This window comes from Peromyscus maniculatus, chromosome 12, assembly GCF_049852395.1.
Source record: "Peromyscus maniculatus bairdii isolate BWxNUB_F1_BW_parent chromosome 12, HU_Pman_BW_mat_3.1, whole genome shotgun sequence".
Taxonomy (NCBI): domain Eukaryota; kingdom Metazoa; phylum Chordata; class Mammalia; order Rodentia; family Cricetidae; genus Peromyscus; species Peromyscus maniculatus.
In genome coordinates this window covers 65,450,170-65,474,549 of record NC_134863.1, presented here as the reverse complement: position 1 = coordinate 65,474,549, position 24,380 = coordinate 65,450,170, and the positions used below count along the sequence as shown (strand labels likewise).

The 24,380-nt window shown below is 36.3% G+C and overlaps 1 protein-coding gene across 1 annotated transcript in view; it reads left to right on the top strand.

Moving 5' to 3' along the window:
* The window catches only part of Samsn1 (SAM domain, SH3 domain and nuclear localization signals 1), a 49,755-nt gene that overhangs the window by 4,820 nt on the left and 20,555 nt on the right, over window positions 1-24,380 (top strand). The window contains exons 2-4 of the mRNA XM_006983596.4: window positions 12,936-13,007; window positions 17,475-17,624; window positions 22,708-22,837. Coding sequence (XP_006983658.1) covers window positions 12,936-13,007; window positions 17,475-17,624; window positions 22,708-22,837 — 352 coding nt within the window. The remainder of the gene's footprint in view (window positions 1-12,935; window positions 13,008-17,474; window positions 17,625-22,707; window positions 22,838-24,380) is intronic.

The window sequence follows — 24,380 nt, the reverse complement described above, 5'->3', positions numbered from 1 at the left end:
TTGGTATAATGACAAACATTTAGAGGACAGTTTGGTACTGTCTCTGCTTAACAGAAGAGTACTTTTAGGGTCACCACTGTGGACGTGTAAACTCCTCAACTCTCATTTCTTGAGCAGATTTCCAGTATCAGGCATGAATTTCCTCCTATGAATGTGCCTCTATTATACCCATGGACATCCATGTTGTTGATTAACATAGTTCGTGGGGTTCACAGTAGGGTAGACTGTGATAACCCCCTGTCCCATAACATACATAGTACTTTCCAGTATTATGAAAGCTAGCCTGTAGAGAGGAAGATTCCTGATTAGCACCAACTGGATTTCCCACTATCCAATATCCAAATGCGTGGTGTCTACAGATATAGGGTATTACCATCAAGTTCTAGTAGACAACCAAGAGTACTGGTGGTGGCCTGTACTATTTGAGGGGATCCCCAGAACACACTTGACCAACAATTCAAGGGAGGTATCCCACACCTGGTACCATTAACTTTAACAATCTTACCAAGACCATGATAAAGTAGCACTATTTTGCCCTTTTATAGAGAGAGTGGTGTGATCCTGTCCATGTGAAATATTTCACTCAAGGTTAAAAACTATTTTGGATTTTACATGACAGTCCCTCTGTACCCAAATATGTGCCCTACTGTTGCTGCTGTTTCTCCTTGGGTTTAATTTTAAGATACCAATTTAGATTAACTCAGTTGACTGTTTGGCTTTTCAAACAATGAGAGTTGAAAAAATGCTGAGCTACCAAGGAGAAATAACATCTTGAGTGGGCTGCTGAAAAGACTTAGAAACTGTCCTCTGTTTGTACCGATGGCATCCCTTTGAGCAGTACACACACTTTAAATGCACTAAACATTAAGACTGCTCCTACCCTCCACCACTCTTGTATTCAGTTGTGCCCAAATTCTAAGGAGAAATGGCTCATTTTACAACTCACTCATTGAAAAAATACCCCATCATTAACACACAACTTCTGACGGGCTTTTACCTCTTCCTTCAAAAAATATTCATTTCTATTAATCTTATTTTAATTTTTAGGGTGCGTCAATTGAAATATGAACTTGTAGCTTATTCAGTTCACTGTTAAATTGGTTAAAATTCTGAACTGTTTTTTTTGTAGTGATGAACACTCTTTCCAACAGATCAGTAATTTGCTTTAGAGTTTCCTGTCTTATAGAATGAATTTCCAACATTAAATTTTAATCTCAAGCAAGTAGCAAAGGATTTGGGACCAAATAGATTGCCAATATTTAAAAAGCACTAAATAAGTATGAAGAAAAATCAAAAGATGGTGAGAGAATTAAGAGAGCATAGCTTCCCCTGTTCTAGGATTTGGATATTATATCCCATAGGAAAAATATACAGTCACTGCCTTGACTATTAATGAACTCGGTGTGTTAAAACTCAATGTACTCAAGCATCTGTCCCTTAAGTCCTTCCCTGATTTAGCGATAAATGGCTTCATTGGCCACAGGGAATCAAGTCCATAAACAGTATATCTAAGTTTCCAAATAAGTACTATCAAACTGATCCATTTCTCCTGCTTGCTAATATTATTATTTAGAAATAAGCCATTCACATTCATTTCTTAGTAGAGAAAAAAAGCTGTCCTCCATTAAGAAAAATGGATGTTTTGAAACTATTTGTGGTGGTAGGTGGACTGATTCTTAGATAAATGAAGAAAGCCACTGTCTATATAGTTCAGTCCACCTCAACCAAAATCTGCAGGAGACCAACACATCACAGAGCTTACAGGTTTGGCCTGTAGATGAATGTCCCCATGTTGTCATTTTCTGTGCATTTTTTTTGTTCCAGGATCTCTTTTTGTATCAGTGACAGTGTCTTATAAAGAAACCGGGAGGATTTGATTAGGGAACACCTAGTGGTTACATTTTTTAGTTAGAGATCTCTTTGAAGTTCTTAACTTCACACAGTCAACCTTCTGAAACTCTCAAGTTAGAAGACAGCACAGGGATTTGGAGGCAACACAGTTGAGCCACTAACAGCCTAAGCTCTCCCTCTAGTAGAGGGGCAGATTTGATGTTCAGCTGCTTCTTTTCTTCCAGTTATCCTGGGTCCCTTTCTTCTGATGGATGCCCCACACTTGACCTGTACTCCTGTTTGCATTGCCTGGTTCCCCTTTCTCACACCCTCCTGCTTTCTCTACACTCTCATCTTTTCTCACGCAAATGTAACTCTGCTCTATTTCAGTAGCTTCCATAAGGCATCATTTAAAACATCTAAGACAAAAAGATCTGCTCTATTATACCCTTAGGCAGTGCTTTATGGTTACATATTAGGATCCTCTGAGGTGCTTTACAAAGATACTCACTACTTCACAGTCTGTGTTAGGTGCTTCATGATGCTACGACCACATTCTCTGCTGCTCTTACTCTGGAATGACTCAGGGTCTTCATGAACTCATACCTATTTCATTACCTAGCCAGACTGTCATCTCAAGAAAGCCTGCATCAGTCGCTCCAGCACATAGTAGAAGTGGTTAGCTGGCAGAGAAATAGGCAACACAAACTAGAGTCACACAGAATTAGGTTTGAAGGTATGGTTTTGGTATTTCCTAACCAGAGGATTGTGAGGACTTTATTAAACCTCACTCTAGCCTTGGTGTTATGATTGGAAAAGAAGGACACATTAAAGCCTGTCTTGTAGGTTTATTGTAGGTTATTAGCATAGGTATATTTCCTGGCCTTGGTCTATGTTCAGGAGATGTTCTTTCCCACTTTTCTAATTTTGTAATACTTATTTCATACTTTCTCTATTTTCCTGGCTATGGTTACCTTCACTCCAACCAGCTCTCATGTCAAGAACAGGAGATGGATCTTACTCATACTTGTGTCCTTGGACTTGAGGGAACTCAAGAAGGATTGAACTGAGTCTATCTGACTTCCAGACTACACTGGCTTTCTATTTCTTTTGCTGACTACCACCAAATGCTTTATAGAGTACAAAATTGTAGTGGTTTTTCAGTATATATGTGCACTGAGTGTGACATGACTAATGGGTAATATTAGTCATTTACAGAAGTAACCTACTTCAGAGAAGTCTAAAAACCCATCCATGATAAAGATCTGGGCAACACACACATAAAAACAGAGCAACCGTTTCTCGAATCAAAATGCAATGAAACAAAACAACAACCAAATAGTGTATTATAATGTAAAAGGAGTAAAAAATTGTTAGCAGGATTAATGTTGCTTTGTAGGGAGCATTATTCACACACATACACACACACACATATGTGTATACATGTGTATATATATATATACACACACACATATGTACATACATATATGTGTGTGTGTGTGTGTGTACGTGAGAGAGAGACAGAGACAGAGACAGAGAGAGAGAGAAATTTACACCCATGACTCCAGAGATACACAGAGCAGAAGCCGACATCCCATATAGTTCTGCAGACTTGCTCACTAACTTGAGATGCGACTGGCAATAACATCATGTCTCTGGTCTTCATGCCACTTAATTGACTTCACCATTATCCAGCCACACTAAGCAAAGCAAGTCCTAGCAATGACCTGCTGCCGCGGGTGCCATTTCTTCCAGGGAAGGCAATTCTTTCATTAGTCTGCAGCGTGCATGCTCTTTGAGAGAGGAAGTTCTCACAAGAGATGTTTGACAGTGTCAACATTTGGTATCTTCGTGTCCAAGTGAGTCAACCTGAAGTTGTTTATTTCTGTAAGCTTGACAAAATCCCCAGGCCTGACCTAGAGACTGGACCAATATAATGGTTTCCTAGGAGGACTGACCCAAATTACTAACTGGTGTCACTTCTAATAGCCTTTCTCTATGTAATAAAGTGAAAAACAGTAAATAGTGGATTTTATTTCTGTAATTGTATAGTTTGACTTTCTAGAATAAGACTCAAGGCATATTTAACCAATATAAAATGTTATTTTATAATTTGTAGTGATAGAAATGGGATATTTAGCTCTAAAGAGCACATTGAAATATTATAGAGATATTTCCAGGAATATTTTGCTGTTACAGTTGACTTTCAAGAGTAAAAACAATACAAATGTAATATATGCCTAAATTTTTAAATTTTGTAATGTTTATGCTTCTATGTGTTCTTCATTAGAGCTGCACAGCTATCATTTCTTTTGGCTCAGTGATAGCTTTTGTTTGGGTTGTTTAAGTTAGGGTATCTACAAATTACTCAAAGATTAGCTCATTATTATTACCTCATTATTAATATCTACCAATTTTAAAGTAGCCATTAGTAATGAAACACATGTTTATAATTTAAGACATATTCCTCCAGAAGTAAATGTACTGCAATTCTGAGACATGTCATTGTAGGTCACAGAGTGTTCATTAGCTTAATTTATTTCTATCACTGTTCTGTAGCCCTCAATAACCTGAAATACACATGCAGCCAGATGCAAATCTGCTGAAAGAAAAACAAACATTTGATAATGAAGAAGTTACAAAACCCAGTGGTCTCCTCCAAAAAATCATAGCACCCGAGCTTCCTACTATTTTTTCCCACATATTCTTTCCCTGTTTGGAAATGCATGTCATATATTTGCCACACATAAACATGTCTGTTCTTACTAAGAAAAAAAAGAAAGAAAGAAAGAAAACGTTTAAATTCCTAAGCCCTGTGGCAGCAGTTGCTGGCTGGGAAGGGATGTTTATAAGCTTTATGATATTAACTGCAGCACTCAACCTCAGGCAGCATAAAGCATGCAAAAAAGAACTTTCTGTCAGTTTTATTATTTCTAAAAAGGTTCCCCTTGAAGCAGAAGAGTGACCTTGCTTTGCTGAGCTGACATATGCCACTGGATTAATGGTGGAGCTCGGCTGAAAGGAAGCTCACGGACACATTACAACTCCAGAAGCTGGGCTGCCTGTGCCCATTAATCAGGGCCACCAAAATCATGCATCAAACCCACCCATTTCAAAGTAGTAAAAACGACTTAAAAAAAAAACTTTTTGGGAATTAGCTTATTGTTTGTCATTACTTGTGTTCAAGGAGATCACTGCATGGCTAAAATATCCTTTGAGGAGACCTTTAGAAAGGTCATTTTGTACCCAGAGGCCACTTGAAAGCAGAGCTTGTTTAAGATATAGGGGACTTACATGGTGAGCTCCTGAGTATCTTCTGGGAAAATTATGGAGTAGACTCTTTCTTCACAAGTAAGTTTCCACATCTTTACCTATTTCTTGGTGATGAGTACTATACACGAACTTCACCCCTTTGTGATCATATATATTACACTAATAAATAATATTATACTATATATTAATATGTAACATATTAATATATTAACCCTGATGATTTAGTTGTAGTAATACACGATTGAGAAGCTTGCTAGGGTATTTTTTAGAGACCTAAAGTTCAAATTAACATATTAAACGATTTAATATCTTAAAGTGAGTCTTGGGCTTGGAAGTACCACACATCCTTTCACAATGTTGATCATGATTTCATTTAAAAAAATTGCAGCAGTTTTTCCACCTCTAATTATTGAAAAGGATAAATAAAGGTGTTTGATATTAGCTTCTATAAAGAACTGAGCAATAAATAAGTAGGTAAGTTACTCTTATCTTTTTTGAACTCACCTAATACCAAAATTTATTGGGTTTACCTTCTGCTTCATACTTTTTCATTTATAATAATGCTGATCATGTAAAGCTATGATATAATTTCATTTGCAAGTTGTTACAAGTTGAAAAATTAGGCACTTAATAAGAAACCAAAGAGAGTTTTTAATTTACAGTTTGGGCTAATATAGCAAGGTAACAGTATTTGAAGTTCATCGGCTAAATAATAGTTGTCTGTTTTTTTCTTCTATTTTTGTTTTTCTGAGACTGTGTTTCTTTTGTATAACAGCCTTGGCTGTCCTGGAACTCACTTTATAGACCAGGCTGGCCTCAAACTCACAGAGATCCACCTGCCTTTGCCTCCCAGGTGCTAGGATAAAAGGAATGAGTCACTAAACCCGGCCTTCTTTTTATCAGGATATTAAATATTACTTCAGTTGTTAGCCATATCATACACAAAATATTATGATACAGAACTATATATTTGCTTTTGAAGTTTAGTTTTCTTACTAAACAGAAGATTAAACTCAGTAATAGCATGAGCAGTTAAAATCATATTTAATATTTAGTCATAGATTAAAAAATCAAATATGTACAAAAGTTATCTTCTAAACTTATTGGAGAAGAATGTATGCTTTTTTGTCATTGGAAATTTGAATCATCTATCCTTTACAGAGCCTCCCTGTACCACAGTACATAGAAACTAAGATTAGTAGTGTGAAAGTTGCTGAAGGAAACTGTTCATCTTTTGGTAAAGATGGCAGATTTATAAGCCTTATTACCTTGGTTCCTCATGTCTTTCCCTCCTATGTCCTACATCTTCCCAAGCACTAGCTATATCCCATAACCCTATGCACACAGGTAGCCAGGAGTTCTTAAACCTAGAAGTGTCTTCTGAACATTTCTCTGTATGACTCCTCATAAAGTTTTTAAACAAACTGTCTACACTAGCATACTGGCATATAAATTTCAAATTACTTGCTAATTTTTAGTTTGAGGTATTGTCTACTCAGACAATAAGAAATCTAGTAAAATTATTATTATTATTGTTATACTGTTATTATTGAAGTTTTTCCCATCTCCCTTAGGTAATCTCTGAAGTACCTTCAATTTACAGAAAACATTTTAGCAGCACATAAAATTCTAAAATTAGTTTCAATATGAAAATTCTGAGCAAACGTTAGAACTCAGTGGCAACATCTGCACACCCTTTATGTACTTTGCAGTTGAGATGAAGCAGTGTACCAAATTAAAAAATTTTATTCATTAAAGTGATTATGTCCATTAGATAGTATTTTTTTGTCCCTCAAAAGTTAGAGAGGGAATTATAGTTTACATTAGTCATATTTTTGTATTTCAGGAATCTTTTTATATATACTAAACATTGCACCCCTTTTTGTTATTTTATCATTATTTAAGCAATATTACTTTTGGATTTGGTGATTTGCAAAGAGTGTCTCAGTAAACAACTACAGAATATCTTAGAATAAAGAATTTTGAAGCACTTAAAATTGTATTGATTTGAGATAATCTTATGTCCCAAACTTTTGATTATTTAATGTAGTAGTATGCATAAATTACAATTATAGGTATGGGCCTATACATATATACAGAATAGTATTATCAGTGTTGAAATTTTTTTGTGTGTGTGTGTGTGTGCCTGTGTGTGTCTCTGTGTGTGTATGTGTCTGTGCGTGTGTACTCACCAGTTTAACTGTGTGGGTTCTCATGTAAATGTGTGCACATGAATGTGGACACTGGAAAACGTCTAATATTTTTGGTAACCACATATATCTCATTTGAGACAGGGCTTCTGACCTGGTGCTCACAAATGAGGCTGAACTGGCTGGCCAGCAAACTCTAAATACACCTCAGTCTTTGCCTTCAGTGTTGCGTGTAGCATCATACCCAACATTTTTCAGTGGTGTGGTGATCAAATGTCCTTATGTTTCTAAGGGTGGAGCTTTACCAATGTGCCATACCTCATCTCATGATTGCCATTTTGAAAATGTATAATGTACAAAATTTAAAATGTTTTACAGAACTTTTAAAGATTTTTCATAGAATGTTTTGCCACATGATACTTCATACTTGAAAAAAGTGTACTTAAAGCATATCAAAGTATTTCTTATGAGCTCCCTTCAACTAAAATAGAAGAATTTCTACTGAATTCCTAGAACTTTAACATAACTTAAGTCTTTGGTTGCAGTATAAAATAATGAAACATAGTGGTAGATCATGGAGAGGTAAAGTTGAGAATCTTAACTACTCGAGTCTTTTTCTTCTGAGAACTTTTTTAATGCATTAAATTAGCTATTATGAATATCATTTTTGTATTGACCATTTTCTGTTATTATTGAAGTTTTTCCCATCTCCCTTAGGTAATCTCTGAAGTACCTTCAATTTACAGAAAAAAACATTTTAGCAGCACATAAAATTCTAAAATTAAAGTTTCAATATGGAAATTCTGAGCAAACGTTAGAACTCAGTGGCAACATCTGCACACCCTTTATGTACTTTGCAGTTGAGATGAAGCTAATGAGGTCAACAAGAAACCAGCTAACTTTGGTTCCTAGAAGCCAGACGCACACTGGAAATATCCAGAACACTGATTTGTGTTGTTTTGTTTTGATCATTTTACTTAGCTCTGTGTTGCCTTTATACAAGGTTGTAGTGTTAGTGTTGAAGGCATGAATTTTCAGTTCTGGTTGGTTTTTTTTAATCTTGAATTTCCCTGACACCCCAGATACTGTCTTCCATTGGTACCACATGATGCTGTAATTATTTAACACTGAGGCAATCCTAACAGATTATTTTAAGTGAGTTAAATTTGGTTTTCGCTCTCCAGCCTCTTAACACCTGAGTCAGCCAGAACAATTAAATCCTCGAATGCTTTGGGATAAAGGCTGACAGGCTTGTAGAGATTTATCTTATTATAATACAATATTTATGGTGAGCTCAAACAGGATTTTGATCTGAAGAATGGATACTAACAAATGTCTTATGAGTGATATTTAGATGTAAGAACTTGTTGGCAGTAAGTATGTATAATTTTTAATTCGCCAGTCTACTTCAAAATACTGTGGGTGTCTGACTCACATGTGCAAATATTTCCTTTGAAATGGATTGACACTTCTTCTCCTGGTGCCTTACTCAAATTCGAAAGTCATGGCATAGATGAGATTTTATCTGACCACCCTAAAAGCTGGTATCTGGGTAAGAAAGAAACGGAAGGTCAAATCTCCTGGTTTGGGGCAGAAGCTTGATTCATAGTTTTAAGGGAGACTCCATAGTTTTTGTTCATGTTCCTAATACAAACAGGTAAGTGGTTTAAAAAGTCTATTTAGTTCCATCCTTCCATCCTTTTCAGAGAACAGCTAATTTGAAGAAGAAGAAGAAAAAAAGACTGGACTAAAAGTCTGTGAGGAATAGCATGGCATAGAGGAGGACCTCAGTGTGGAGAATTTTCAAGGAGGTTTTGTGAATTTATTGCCTTGTTTTTTATTCAAGTTGTAACCCTTACACCAATATTGTTGTCCAGAAGGACCAGTGATTGCTGAGGATGCTGCCACTTGCATATGAAATGACAATCTGTAAGAACTGAGGTTGTTATGCAAAACTAGAGTTGACTGGAGACCAAAGGATGGATTCCTCAACTGTTACTTGTTTTGTGTACGAGAAGCATATCCAAGTCTGTGTTCAAACACTCCAGTTGACATTTGCTCCCTCAAGGGGACTATGTGAAAAAGGAAACCTGTGATCAAGGGACCATATATAGACTTTGGAACAGATAATCCCAAACCATGTTTATATAAGAACATTAGTTGTGCTAAAGTGGATTTAGATTTCAGGAGGCTGGAGAGGTGATGGCTCAGTGGTGAAGAGTGTTTGTTGATCTCGCTTTGTTTTATAATAACCTGTAATAAGTTCCCCCCCAAACAATCAACTCAATTTAGAGTTAGAAAGATTTGTTTCATTTGGATTTTAAACTTTAGGGATTTTTTTTAATTTTGATTGAATTTGATTTACGAATTTGTGAAACTTTTACACAGTTTTTTTAGTCTTTTTTTATTAAGAAAATTTTTTATTCATTTTACATACCAATCAAAGATCCCCCTCTTCCTTCCTCCCGCCCCTCCAGACTTCCCTCCCAACCCACCCCCATTCCCTCCTATAAGGAGGTTTTACACAGTTTTGTATTCAAATCAAAGAAGCAAAGTATATTCAGAGAAATACATTTTCTTGCCTGTTAGCCTTACTCATTCATTTTGACATATCTCTGTGAGAGAAACCCTGTGTTTACCTTCATGAGACATGCACTTAGATTCATGGTAGCCTGTTCTGGATACCTTTCTTTGTTTTGTTCTTTTCGTTCTACTGAATTAGGCACAGATGAATGTCACTATTTTTCCATTGATACATACACATGCTACTCATTTAGTGTCCTCTTGATGAATATTGGGGTTTATGGGTTTTGGAGTAAAGTATTACAATGAATGTGATGTGTATGTATATATGTATTCATTCATATGCAGAAATTTAGAAATTTACTTGCCATGACAAAATATAAATATATATGAAAATTTATAGGATGTTGACAAATTTCCCTCCACAGCTGTTTTGCCCTTTTATAAGTGATTTTCTAAGCAGATAAGAAGGACTATGTACTGAATTTTTCTGGGGTTGAGCTAGCTGGGTTTGAACCTAAGACACTGAACATGTAAAGCATGTGTTCTACTTTGGGCTACACTCCAAGCCCTTGAATATACTTACACACAATCTAAAAAGCAAACATGATCTAATGCTACCTTTATCAAATATTATCTAACATGTGACTTGCTTTTTTTTAATTCAAGCTGCTTTTTCCAGAGACAGTTCTTCGTGTAATTGCTTTATCTTGATCGAAGCTTCTGCCACTAACTAGTATCTGCACAACGATTACATTATAATACAAATTTGTGAATATTCAAACATAGTCTCATTTATTAAAGACTACTATTGAATAGGGGCGGGTTGGGGGGAGGCTGGGGAGCGGGAGGAGGGAAGAGAGGGGTCTCTGTGGTTGTAATGTAAAATGAATAAAAAATTTCTTAATGAAAAAAGACTACTATGTAGGAAGCAGACTTTGCTTCCACATATTTTACCTTTTCACTATAAAACTTGACAGCAGAAATTATAAATCCACTCCATGTCTATAGGTATTAACTCCTTTCTGACATAAGCTATAACCTATAAATATATTCTGAAACCATCTTCTTGAACAGTAACTAACTTTCAGACTGGATAATGAAATATGTTAAGTGCCCTTTTAAGTAAATACTGAAATTTGCTTCTTAAGAGAACCTTAGGATTGACAGACAGACTCCTCTACTTCAAAGTTGTTGAGAGATTAGTACTGATAGTACTGACAAAACCCAAAGATTTTTTTTTTTTAAGCTAAAACCACTATTCCTATACCTGCTTTTCTTTATTGGTATAATGGGGGCAGAATTAATTTTAAAAGGTGGTAGCTATTGATTACTTAATGGAAGAATATAGTGTAGAGAAATGCTGAAGTGAATTTATTCTGTGCCCTCCCATACAGCAGGCCCCATTATCTAGTAGTGGGAGGCATTTTTGTAACTCTCATTAATATGTAATAGGCAGCATCAGGCTGGATAGAGGCTACTAAATTGCCACAGGCCTACGATCTAGTAGGCCATAAGAATGTCTCAAGTATACCATGGGGTAATAGATGTCCTTGATGTACTCATGTGTAAGCAGGGACAATAGTTCCCTCACTTCCTTCTAATCTCAGATCATTGATGGTCTGATGGAAACACCTACTAGGCAAGTCAAAGTGATTCACGTTCCTGGTAGATCTCTAGTTTGGTAAGCTCTGTATGAGGTGACTTGGTATTTTCCACTGTGGAACACAATTTCAGCTATCTCAGCTCTCCTCTCACCACAAGCAAGAAGAGCTGTGGGCTTGTTCAATAGAGGAGGCATGTAAGTCAGCAAAAGGCACTTTGCTACTGCGATCATTCTTGGAGCAATATTCTAGAGCACAATGTCTATCAGACTTACCACTTGCTACATGTCCAGGATCTGTTTATTTCAACTCAGTTTATAATGGAAATAAGGAGTTTTAAAGGCAATTGGTGGTGAGAGATGTGTCTAAGAACTTGGATTCTCTGGTTAAAGTGAACTCTGATTTCTGAGTAGACAAGTAGAAATTATGTAGATTACTCACTACTGCTATTGACCTTTTTTCAAATTACTAGGTTACCTTTTCAGTAAAATCTATTCATTTCTAAAGCAGATTTCCTTGAAATGAGGTATAATGAAAAGATATCTTCTTTGGATTTATAGGTACACACACACACACACACACACACACACACACACACACACTCATGCACGTACTCACGCACATATGCACATGCACACAAACCATAAGATTAGATACCTGCCATCCTAAACAATGCATAAAATCAAATTGATAGTGAGAAAGTCAATTTTTTGAATCAGTGATTTTGAAGAATTTTGAGAATGTATTCAGGAGGGCCATTTACTTCGAAGCATCTTAAGGCTATTTATAATTACCTACCTAGAGTGAATTTACATGAGAATATAAATTTTAGTCTGCTGATAACATGTTGAGCTTGTCCTTGAAATCAGTGAGGGAAGCTGCCCTGCACAATGGGGGATGGGCACTGGGATCTCAGTGCAATTCCATGTGAAATGTGAAGAAATTCAGTGTTACTCTCGAGCTCACACTGTGTATGCGTAAGTGTTAAGTTTATTAATAGGCCCACGTCTATGTCTATGTACTCTCTTTCTGGTTACCAGCAGAGAAGGTAAAGCTAACAAAACTTACTAGTGGGAAGTGCATTTGCGTTAATTTTGTTTTTAAGCAAACTCAGGAGGCAGAAGAAAGATAACTCAGACGCCTGGTGTGTTTCATTGTTGATGGATGTTTATTGGTTGCCAGCTTGGTTAGTAAATACTGCCTGTCCTTTCCTAGAGCAAATAAGTTAGTGTTCAGCTTCTTTAAAGTGGCTTGGTTTAGAATCTTCAGAGGCTCCAGTTGCTGTGTCAAGAGATTAAGTAATACCATAAATAAATTTTAAAAAATTAACCAAGGTCTTAACCACTATTACACAAATCAAAGGAAGACATTTTATAAGTTTTAGTATAAAAATATGAATAATATTTATGCCTTCAATGTCTTTTGAGAGCCCAGAGAAGAACTTTTCATAGCCTACATATTCAAAATGCATTTCTGAGAGGCTGTAATAAATTTATTACTTTCAGTTGTGAAAGTCACAAACCTTAACATTTCTTTTCCTTTTCCAATTTTACAGCGCAGCAGCAGTTTTGGGAATTTTGATCGTTTTCGGAATAATTCCACATCAAAATCTGATGACTCAACTGAGGTTAGTATTTTATTCTATCTTTATGAACATTATGATAGCATATTATAAAAGTTTATAATGTTAGGTAAGGAAATTAAATACATTTTTCAAGTCATGTATACTTACACAGAATTTTGAAATAAATGAGCAATTAAGGCCTAGTACCATGTTGGGCATTAAGAGCTATCTAAAAAACCTACTCAATATTTGGGCAGAACATGAATTTAAAGTTAGTTACAACTTAAAGATCATTATAATTCAAAGTTACATTGACAATTCCAAGTCTCCTGAGCATTTCCATGCTAAAGCAATACACATGCATGAGTTGACAGCATGCTAACTTGTTGTTAAATGTGCTTGATGGTCATTCTGATAAGATGAGCATGTGGCTACTCCACTAAACTCTGTCACTTCTAGTGCATGCATTAAATGTCTTAGCATTACATGCATATTTGTAAACTATGCACACTTTGTATATGTCCTAAACAAAGCTCACCATAACATTAATTTGGTAGATAATAATAATAGCAGTGCCAATGACAGCTATAGTTAATTGAGTGCTTGTCATGAGGGACATATAGTGCTACCAATTTACTTATCTATTTGGGAACTATTGGTGTTTCAATTTGACTGTTGAGTGTAGCTAGAGGGTTTTCTCTCCAAGTCCCGCCAAGCCCCAGCAATCCAACAGCCCACTTATAAAATAAACACACAGACGCTTATATTATTTAAACTGTTTGGCCTAATGGCTCAGGGTTCTTGTTAACTGTTCTTATATCTTAAATTAACCAATTTCTATTAATCTATATTTTGCTACATGGCTTGTGTGGCTTACCAGTACCTTACATCTTCCTTGTCATGGCGGTAGCTGGCAGTGTCTCTCTGACCCAGCCTTTCACTTCCCAGAATTCTTCTCCTCCCTGTCTTGCCGATACTTTCTCTTGCCTGGCTCCTGGCCAATCAGTGTTTTATTTATTAACCAATCAGAGCAACACATTTGACATACAGAACATCCCACAGCAGTTGAGTTTCCTGAGCACAATGTATTTCTACTACAGAGTTAACAAATGATGAAGGTAGAACCCAACTTCATCTCTGACTTTAACATCGGTCACCTTGTCATACAATCTTATTTACTAGGTGCCACCCAGGATGAGGGACTAAGGAAAGGTCCCGTAACCAGTTAAGTAATGGGAAGGAGTCTCATCGAGAAAATGAAGAATGCGGCACATATTTAGACCTAATCCTCACCCTGACCTTAACTCAGTGAACTCACTAATAGTTGCTTTTAGATAAAGAGGTTCTATAAATCTTACATACAGATGCATCTATATATAATATGTTATTTTTATTTCAGAAAGGGATATTCTAAATAAAGTAAATTAAAATAAAATTTCATATATTATTTTTAGTATATCCATTAACATATACCTATATGTATAATATATTCTGTTGATTTATGTAATATATATACATAAGCCATCACACACACACACACACACACACACACACACACATCCCTGTCTTAGTTTCTTTTCCTGCTCTTGGGATAAAATACCCTGCCAAAAACCAACTCCGGGGAGAATGGGTTTGTTTCAGAGCACAGTTAAGGATTACAGTCCATCATGGTGGGGAAGTCAAAGATGTAGGAGCGTAAAGCAGCAAGTCATATCATATGCATAGCCAAGAAGCTGAGAGCAATGAATGAATGCTCAGTTTCCTTTCTCCATTTATAAAGCCCAGCCAAGGACAGTGGCTAGAGTGGGTGGCTCATCTCATCTCAACTCTATAATCAAGACCATCCCCCACAAGCATGCACAGAGCTTTATTCCCTAAGTGACACTAGATCTTGCCAAATTGATTGTAAACACCAACCACTGCAATCCCTTTTTACTCTCTCTACATTTATGGGTGACTAAATACAATTATATATGGGCTCACACACATATATGTATAGACATTTATTTATGTATGTGTGTATGTACATGTGTATTCTGAGCTGTATTCTGCTATATGGTTTTTAACAAGCCTATCAAAGTATCTCAAGCTCATTCACTGTCATTGGAATAAGTAGCAATGGCCTTGTAATTTGCTAAAGCGTTTGGCAGAGCTGATAAAGTAGTCTCCCGTTTTTCAGAAACCCAGTATCAATTCTTCCTCCTTTCCACAGATACTAACACAATGACAGGGTTTCTGTTAGCTACCCCAGAGTAGTGTTGTAAGGAAGGATGATAATGCTCACTTCATAAGGCCTGGAGCCTGGCAGCAATATCACTTAAGATGATGATGACATCAACAGATGTATGGGTTCTAACTGGAAATCTAGTTCAGGCTATGGAGAACTTCACAGAAAAGAAAACTAATTTAACATATATGGAGACACTTTCTCTGCAGCCTCTGTAAATTATGATGGCAAAAACCAAAACTTTATTTCATTATTTTAAGCCTAAATAATAGTAACAATATCGATTTTAACTACATAATATACTTTTATGTTTATTTCAGTTAGTAAAATAATTTTACAATTAAAACAAGAAAGTTTAAGCAAAGAGAAGAGAAAAGAAAAAGGCTAATTAAAATTTGAGTGCCTCCAAATTATATTTTATTCTGGTATTTGGAATTAAGCAAAGACTCTGCCTTTATAACCTTGAATGTAGAAATTAATAATGTGCAATGAGGGTTTAAATTGGCTGTCCGTTCGTATTTATCATAGGCAATTTGGGGTAAGATATGAAGCAAAATATAATATTGATTAATAATGATGTTAACTATGTGGTTAAACTCTCATATTAAAATATTCAAGCTCACTAATCAGAAGTTTCCCATCATTTTTTATGTTCTGGGAATGACTGGCCATCCACCTATCAAGCATGGTGGGCAGTACTAAAGCAGATGACCTTCATAGTTCATTGCTTGAACATGTGAGGTACCAAGAACATCTAATCCAAATATGTCCTTCAGGGGATGGGGGAAACTGCCTCAAATTTCCACATCGGGAATTTCATTTATTTAGAGGATACTGAGCAACAGTTAACATGCCTTGAAGTACTCTTGAGACTGGAATGAAGCATACAGAGAAAGCCTTTATTCTCATGGAACACATATCACATGGGAAATGCAGATAACCACTAAAAGAGCAATCAAATTGTCAAATAAAATAAGGGCAGAGAAGAGGAATAAACCAGGTAAAACAACAGGAAGTGTGGACAAGCATGGAGAATGACAAATCAGATAAGTTCTTTCCTGTTACTCTATGTTAATTGGAAACCTGGATAGCTTGTGAAATCTGTGGCAGTTTAGAGATGGTCAAGGCAAAAGCATGTCCAAACTTTAGTGAGAACCTTGTAAAGTGAAGCAGATGCACAGCCATGGCAATATTTTGTTGCCGTGTCTTTCAAGTTCTGGTGTACATCTGTGAGTCAGAATCACCATAAATGACTTGTTAAAACAAACTGTCCCCAAATGTTGAAGATGCTGTTTTGTTATCTGATAAGTAGATAAGTGTAAGTTCATAAAATGTTATTTTACACAGATTCTATATGATGTAACACATATTTTATAAACAATATTGATTAACAATAATGTTAATTATGTGGTTAAACTTTCATACTAAAGTATTTAAGATCACTACAGAGACGTTTCCCATCATTAATTGTATCTTACCACATGGATTTATGCTATGCTGTTGAGCTTTGTAGGCCAACACCAATACTTATGTTTTTTTTTTTTCTGAGTCAGAGAAGAAATCACTGCTTTATCGGGAAGATTATTAATGAGCATATGGTAACAGCAAACCAAATAAAAGACTTAATTGTTATATATACACAATCTATGAATTATGTGAAGATTTATTAGTGTTGAGACAGATACTATTTATTATTACTTAACGTGAATAATGAGCATGCATACACACCCAGTCAGATAAAACATTGTAGATTTCAACTGATTTAGCTAACCTCCAAACTTCTTTAAAAATCACAATGACCATGCCAATCCCTTTGAGACACAAGAGGCTACTGTAATGCTCTTCCATCACGGAAGGGTGATAAAGGATCTTCTAATCCCTCCATTAAAATACCTCCCATCATATAACTGTAATCACTTTCTATTTTTGTCATCTCAAAAACAATAACTAAAATGATTGTTTAATAAAGCTATTAAGCCATAGCTGAATTTCTCAAGGAATTTCACATGCAAAGATGAGAACTTTTGAACAAGTTTCTTATGCAGGTAGCCAGCTAGAAATGTTTAACAATACATGTTATACCCAGAATGTGTAGAGCACAGAATGATCACACACACAAAAAAAAATCCAAACTTGGATTTTCTCTAAGGAGAGTATCAATGAGTGCTCTTAGGGTTGGACACAGGGTTTTGATGTGGTGCGCATGCCTAGCATTTGAAATCCCTAGCACTGAAAAACACTCAACCCAAACAAATGATCCTTCCTTATGATCATTTCATCTTTTGTAAATCATTCTACACCAGGTCCATGAAGGGGAAGTAACAAATGGAAGTGAAGAACAAAAGAAAACTTCAAATAATGGAGCAAATCTAGGTAAAAAAATGAGGACTATTTCATGGACAATGAAGAAGAAAGTGGGGAAAAAATACATCAAAGCCCTTTCTGAGGAAAAAGTAAGTATATTTTCTCGATATTTTTATATTTTTTGTAACATAGTCAGTCGGCTCTTTCCCTAGATCTAGACTATTTGGTGCTTTATGAAGCACTTAGACATATTTTTTCCTTCTACTGTCATACCCAGAAGTTCTGTAGTTCTGAAAGAAAGAAAGAAAGAAAGAAAGAAAGAAAGAAAGAAAGAAAGAAAGAAAGAAAGAAAGAAAGAAAGAAAGAAAGAGAGGAAGAAAGAAAGAAAGAAAGAAAAGAGAGAGAGAGAGAAAGAAAGAAAGAAAGAAAGAAAGAAAGAAAGAAAGAAAGAAAGAAAGAAAGAAAGAAAGAAAGAAAGAAAGAAAACTGTATTCTTTTGTTCATGAGTGCCACAGGGTGCACACAGACATCAGAGGGCAACTTTTCAGTCTATTCTCTCTCTTCAACTTTTACATGGGTTCCTTGGATCAAACTCAAATCCTCGGGCATGCTCAACAAGTGCCTTTACCCATTGAGCTATTTGCTTGGCCCAGTTGTATGGTTCTTAAATGATTATTACTCCCATTTTAAAGAAAAAAATCCACACATCTAGCGTGTGAAGAATAGTATATTGTTTAAGTTGTAAGCAAGCACCTGTAATTCATGCCTTCTTATTACCATATACTATTTCATTTATAAGTAGTCTACATTTTCCACATCTACTGGTGGGTATTTAGGCTGTTTCTACTTTGGACATAATATAATTAATGCTGCTGTAAACACTTGTGTGTGATTCTTTGTATGAAAATATTTTTTGTTTCTTTTTGATGTATGGTAAATCTACATCTAATATTTTGAGAAGCTGGTAACTGCTTGCCCAAAACTATGCATAATTTTACTTAGCCGATATAAATATGTAAGTGGCTCCAATGTTTCTGTATCATGTCAGCTTGTGGTATTTTTTTTTAAGTATCAGCCATTAGTGCAGATGAAGTAGATTCACACTGTAATTTTTCAGTTATGTTTTTCTTCTAATGGATGATACTGAGATCTTTTAATGTGCTTGTTGTTTCTATCTATTTCTCTTCAGAAAACGTCTATTTAAATATTTTGTCAGCTTTTTAATATTTGGTTATTGTCATTTAATAAGTCTTAAATGTTTATATAATTTCTGAATGAGTCTTTTATCCATTATATGACTTCTAAATGTATATTCTATTATTCTGTGCATCATATTTTCATTTTTATTGCATTCTTTGTATCCCAAATATTTATAATTTTATAATAGTCCAATTTCTTTTTTTCTTGCTATTTGCTTTTGGCATCATAGTTGAAATATTGCTTAACACAATGTAATGAAGATTACTTCTGCCTTTCTCCTTACAGCTTTACAATTTTAGCTCTTAAATTTTAGTGTAAGAGCCATTTGTGGTTAGATATTCTATCTGGTGTTTCGGGGGAGTAAAACTTCCTTTTTTTTATGGAAATATTTAGTTGACTCAGCTTCACTTGTTGAAAACTCTTCTTTCCCCATTACATTGCCTTGGCAGCAATGTTTAAAGTCACCTCACCATCATACTCAATATTGTTATAAACATACAGATCATAAATCTAAAGTGTATGCATAAACTTTCAGGTCTATATTGTCAGTCCATAGGTCTTATGCCCATTTTCTCTTTCAGCCCTCCTCTACTTGAATTCTGTCCCCAGAATACTATCACAATAGTGATAACCCCTTTGTTGCCAAACACAATGACACTTTGCTTTTTAGCTATAGACACATGTGATGACATGTTTACATGCAAATTTTTCTATTTGTTTCTTTGAGCATTCTTTGAACTTTTCTCTTTCACAGAACTCTTCTTGGCTTTGCTTTTGTTTCCCTCTCTCTAAATGTTAAGTCTTCTTAAGGCTTCTAAAAATACGGGATGCTCCATTAATATACCCTCTCCTCTTTTGTGATCTTAGATAGTGTTATGCCACTGTTTTTCAAAGTATCGCTAGATATGACTTCTTCGCTTACTTGTTATATTAAATCAAATTTGATGGTATCACAGAAATGTCCAATAGATACCACAACCTATGCATATTAAAAATTTGAAATTCTCAACATTTCTATCAGTAAACAATTATTTCTCATCTATTATTTCCAGTGGCAAAAGATCATACTTTCATGATTCTAGATGCCAAAGAAAAAGTAAGGGGAAATAAGAATCACTCCAAATTCTTTCTCCCACTTTGAACATAATTATCATTACACATCATAATATAATCATTATTATCCTCTTGTTTCTAATGTCCAAAGAATACTTAAAAGTTTATTTTTTTGAGCCGGGCAGTGGTGGCACACGCCTTTAATCCCAGCACTTGGGAGGCAGAGCCAGGTGGATCTCTGTGAGTTCGAGGACAGCCTGATCTACCAAGTGAGATCCAGGACAGGCACCAAAACTACACAGAGAACCCCTGTCTTGGGGAAAAAACTTTATTTTTTCTATTCAAATTGTCCCTGATTTAAACCAAGTCGCTAGCCTCCCCTGCCTGCATTACCACAGCCACCTTTAAGTCCTGTCGATTGTCTCTCCAATAAGATCCTTTCTGGACAAGAAAGTGTGAAAAGATCTCTGAAAGGCAGGAACAGGGCCCATCAGGCCCCAGATTAAAACTTCAGAATGTCTTGTAAAGGATTCCTTCATTACAGTGTCCTCTAGCTGGTCCTCTGTGGAGCAGACCTCCAAGACATGAAAGAAACACCAAGGATTACCTAGGGAAATGCCTGTGAACTCTTTGTTGTTGTTTTGTTTGTTGAGACAGGGGTTCTCTGTGTAACAGCCCAACTGTCCTGGAACTCTCTTTGTAAATCAGGCTGGCCTCAAACGCACAGAGATCCACCTGCCTCTGCCTCTGAGTGCTGAGATTAAAGGTGTGCTGCCAACTCTCAGCACCTGTGAACTCTTAAGAAGTGGAAGTGCATAAGGCAAGCCTTGCAATGGCAATACAAGGCTGACATCTATAAAAAGAGAGGGAGAGAAGAAAAGTATCAGAGTTTCTCTTTTCAACTCTCTTCTGAGAACGTTTTGGTTAGATCTGTGGGGATTTTGAACCAAAACTTCCCACTAGATGAGCTCCTTTGTTCTCCTCACCAGAACAGGCACAAACGTTATTGGTAAGTATTCAGCTACTGAGAGGCAGTGAGGGTCTGGCTTCAGTGCAAACACACAGGTAGATACAAAGGGAAATAACTGGAACCACTAGGGTGTGTTAGTCCTATTTCTGTTGCTAATGGCATAACACAAAAGACTGGTTATTATTCACAGACAGCCTTATTTGGGGTCACAGTTATGACCCAAGATTGGGTCGCCACATCTCGTGATGACCTTTTTGGTGGCAGAGTTACAAGGCAACAGAGGTTATCACACAGTGACAAATGCAGTATATGTGTAGATGTTTTAGTGTCTATCCATTTGTTAGTAAAGCCACCAATATCCAGTTGGGGAGGCCCTATTATGATGACCTGTCTAATCCCAATCACCTCCCAAAGGCCATGCCTCTGAACAGCAAAGTCAGACTGGCTGTGCCTCTAAACACCAAAGTCAGATTAAGTTTCCCCTTTTAGGATACCTCACAGTGGAAATTTAATGCACATGTTGAGTTTGGGGAGATGACAAACAATTTGGAATCATAGCATTCAGTGTCCAACCCAAGGTTCATGTGCTTCTCACAACACACATTAAGATCTAGGTGTCATGTTCCCATGGCTACCACAGTGGTCTACAGTGTTCTTCATGAATTGGCTCTCAACCACTGCTTTGAGGTAATATGCAATTCCCTCCTTTCTCTCATGACATTGGCCTGAACACCCAAGGCTAATTATGAGTTTAGTTTTGTTCTTATCTTTCCTTTGGCTTAGAAAAGTATCTTCAGAAGAAAACAAAGTGCTGTTTTCTCATAATTCAGGCCAACATCTTCTAAAAGGTTATCTTCATACATTTTCAAGTAGATTCTGGGCATTTTCTTCCTTATAATTGAAGTCTTTGGAATTCATTTCACCTAAATAAACTAACCTTTTTCATTCTTGCCCAATTTACTGGTTCCCTCAAATTATAGATTTATCTCCTTTACAATACTTATATGCCTCATGCTAATATTTCCATGTACATATGTCCAACTTCCTTAAAGATATATAAAGCTTATAAAGTATGCCTCACCCATTGAGACTAGAACATCATTTGTTAGAGCAAAAACCTTTCATCTGTGATCTTGTTTATTAGAGTAGCCACAGATTTTAGAAAGGTGGCAGGTATCTAGGCTGTGCTTTATAAACATTCCCTGAATAACTGAATGAATAAAGAATAGATAAAAGTAGAGAATCAAACTAAGTCTATGTTTATTATGAAGTTTTATCAATGCTCAGTAATGCTCAAAAATAAGACTATTGAATTACAATGTGATGAGTATTAAGAAATTCATAGGCTTTGTCCAAACTTTCTAAAAATGGCAAACATTTGAGATGTTTTCAAGGAAATGTAATTTGTTTTGAAATTGTCTGTCTTTTCTAATTTTATGCAAGATTTGCTTTTCACTTGAGTAGGTGGCAAGCACAGTATGAGATTTGTAAAGCTCCTGAAATAAGGCTTGCTTTAGAATTGCAAAGTGAGCATGTTTTATTCATATCTAGTGATCTGGTAGCGTGCAAATAACTGACATGAAACAAATGTGCAGAGCTCAAACCTGTAGTATCAGATCTCAAAGGATTAGTAATGGTGGCGAACAGATAAGAGCGAGAACATGAAGAAGTAACTGCACTTTAGACAAAGCGCTGATGCCAACACGGCTAACATTTCTGATTAAATAATCTTGATATGATATTCATCTTTATTTTCAAAAACAGACCATTATAATTGCAGTTGAATTCCACACTAAACGATGTCTCATCTAGGGAATTTTTCCAAATATCCTCTAAACTGTTTTCCTAGAAAATGAACTGAAGATTAATGACTCTCATATTTTATGCTGATGTATTCATGAGTCTTTTATTGTTTAAATGTGTCTTGCTTGTAGAGTCAGTGCGAACAGTGAACATCTCCATGGAAATCTGATCTGTACACTTAACCTCTGATATGTTTTGTTTTGAAGGAGGAGGAAAATGGAGAGGAAGCCCTCCCATATCGGAACAGTGATCCCATGATTGGAACACATACAGAGAAGATCTCCCTCAAACCCAGCGACTCTATGGATAGCCTCTACAGTGGGCAGAGTTCTTCAAGTAAGGCTGATGCATAAGGGGTGACATCTAAGAAATGAAGCCTGAGTTAAACCAGTTAAAAAACAATGCATGGTCAGCCTGAGGTTGTTTACCAGGTTAGAAACAAAGATGAAGACATTTGATGATAGAGAAGTTGAAGAGGCTGGGTACATGGGATAACCATGCAGTTATTGATTGTGACACATAGGATAGTATACGTTGACATTATAGCCTGCAGGGCTCTTGTGAAAATGCCTCAAAAAATTGTATTGATAATTAAACCTGATGTCAAAATTGTATGCTCAGGAAACCTGGTGTTATCTTGAGTCAAAAGATAGAAAATTATTTGAAATCGAGAAGTAAAATTCTGTTTTATTTCTATCTTCCTTCTTTGCTTTTTCCTTTCTCTCTTTGTCCCATCTTCTCTCCCCCTCTCATTCCTCCCACTCCTCCTCTTCTTCTTCCTTTTCCTTTCTTTCTTTTTAAAAATTTCCTCATTTTCTGCAAAGTGCAGGACATTTGCCTCAGTTCTGTCATTTGAATTTACCATAAGTAAGTAGAGACTGAAGCAATGACTAAATACCACATGATAGATATGTCACCAGTCGGGTGGGAAAGAGGATTAGCAGGCAGCTGGAAGGATTGCTGAGTCAACACTGATATTTGTCTACAAGGTCATTACACAAGATTCAGTCACGTGTTTCTGCTACAACAGCTACAAGAAAGTACTGATGGTGCTGGGGCCTTATGTCTTTCTATATGTAAACTGTTAGCTTCCCTCCAGTCTCTTCAGGACTTTCAAATGTCACTGCAAAGTTTATTTTCCTTTTCCTTTGCAGTCAACTACTTCTGTTATTTGAAGATGGCTTCCAAAAAGCCTGTATTTTAAATATCCTCAATTTTACTCATATTAGCTGTAGGACAGTTATTTTGTGGTGAAAAACTAACGCAGAAACAGTTGGAGGATGTAGTGTGTGTGTGTGTGTGTGTGTGTGTGTGTGTGTGTGTGTGTGATTCAGATTTCATAAGTAACCATTCTGCTGGAAGTTTTCACATTCAACTTGTGATACTAAATGTGGGAAGAATTTTATTACTCGAACCCATGAGGCAAAGCCTGCACCCACACTTTCATCCAGAAGGGAGGCATGGGGAGATGGTGTCCCACTTACATGCCACATTTCTGTTCACACACAACGTGGAATGTCCTGTAGGACTTTTTAGCTCATTTCATAATGCATCCTAGTGAAACTGCAGCTGCATCTGTTGCCTCCCCCAGCAGCAAAGGGTCAGTCTGAAGGAGGAAGTGAGGAGACTGAGGGAGAGGGAGGAACAAGGAGGCCTTTCCATTGGTAACAGGATTGACACCACAGAAAGGAAACAACCTGGAGCAGAAGGGAATGCTTCCTCCTGTTTGCTTCGTTCTGTTTTGTTTTCTTACACCTGAAGTTCAAGACCAGAAAGGAAGGGGACCAGAAAGCGAGTATACAGGCAGATTAGTATAGCATGGAGGTTCAGATATTTGGGCAATCTTCCTCTCCACCCCATGACAAGCAAACGCATCACC